Here is a 1033-nt window from a genome sequence, read left to right on the forward strand (position 1 = left end):
ACGCACACTAGAAAAAAGCTCTTATTTTGTTAAGGTTGTTACATATTTTATTTTATTCCATAAGTTATTTTCATACGATAGAGGCCTAATAAAGCATGTTCATTGTCTGAATTTGTGTCTCGAGGCCGGGCAAGTGTCTTTTTTTTAGGAAATCCAAATATGGACACCATACTGTAAAGACACGCATCGTCCAGGGTCACGGTCAAGGTCAAATAAAACCAGAACCGGGACCGGGAACCGCGACCGGGAACCGCGACCGGGAACCGGGAAGCGGATACAGAAGCAGGCCGCCGTGTGACCTGTGCCTCTCACCTGGACGGAGATGAGGATGAAGGTGATGATGAGCTGCGACGTGGGGCTGATGAACTTGGGCGGCGTCACCGACCTCTTGCCCTGCTCGAAGATGCGGTAGATGCGGTTGGTCTTGGTCAACATGGCGGAGTAGGTGATGGCCATGCCGAGGCCGAGCAGCAGGCGGCGGAACGCGCACGCCACCGCACCGGGCTCCGCGATCATCAGGAAGGTGATCAGGTAGATCAGGAAGATACCTGCAGAGAGGGGGGAGGGGAGAGAGGGAGAGAGGGAGGGAGGGAGAGATGTTTATTGATCCCAAGAAAAATGGGAACTTCCGGTGTTACAGCAGCAAAATCAGTCACACAGCACAGAATATAAATATAAATGAAATAGTAGGAAAAATATACATACATACAATATACATGAAATAATAATATAAATAAAATACAAGAACAAATATTTGATTTTGTACAGGATGGGAAAACAAAAATGTGCAATAATATGCTAAAATATGTAGAGAGAGAGACAGAAAAAGAGAGAGAGAAAGAGAGACAAAGAGAGAGTGAGACGGAGAGAAAGAGAGAGAGAGACAGAGAGAGAGAAAGAGAGAGAGACGGAGAGAAAGAGAGACCAAGAGAGAGAGAAAGAAAGAGAGAGAGACGGAGAGAAAGAGAGGGAGCAAGGGAGAGAGAGAAAGAGAGACAGAGAGAGAGAGAAAAAAAGAGAGAGAGACAGAGAG

At 46.6% G+C, this 1033-nt stretch overlaps 1 protein-coding gene across 1 annotated transcript in view; it reads left to right on the top strand.

Moving 5' to 3' along the window:
- LOC117948301 (metabotropic glutamate receptor 6-like) overlaps positions 1 to 1033 on the top strand; it is a 16548-nt gene that overhangs the window by 12938 nt on the left and 2577 nt on the right. Inside the window, exon 9 of the mRNA XM_034877888.1 lies at positions 223 to 531. Coding sequence (XP_034733779.1) covers positions 223 to 531 — 309 coding nt within the window. The remainder of the gene's footprint in view (positions 1 to 222; positions 532 to 1033) is intronic.

The sequence above is a fragment of the Etheostoma cragini genome, chromosome 7 (assembly GCF_013103735.1).
Source record: "Etheostoma cragini isolate CJK2018 chromosome 7, CSU_Ecrag_1.0, whole genome shotgun sequence".
NCBI classification, from domain to species: domain Eukaryota; kingdom Metazoa; phylum Chordata; class Actinopteri; order Perciformes; family Percidae; genus Etheostoma; species Etheostoma cragini.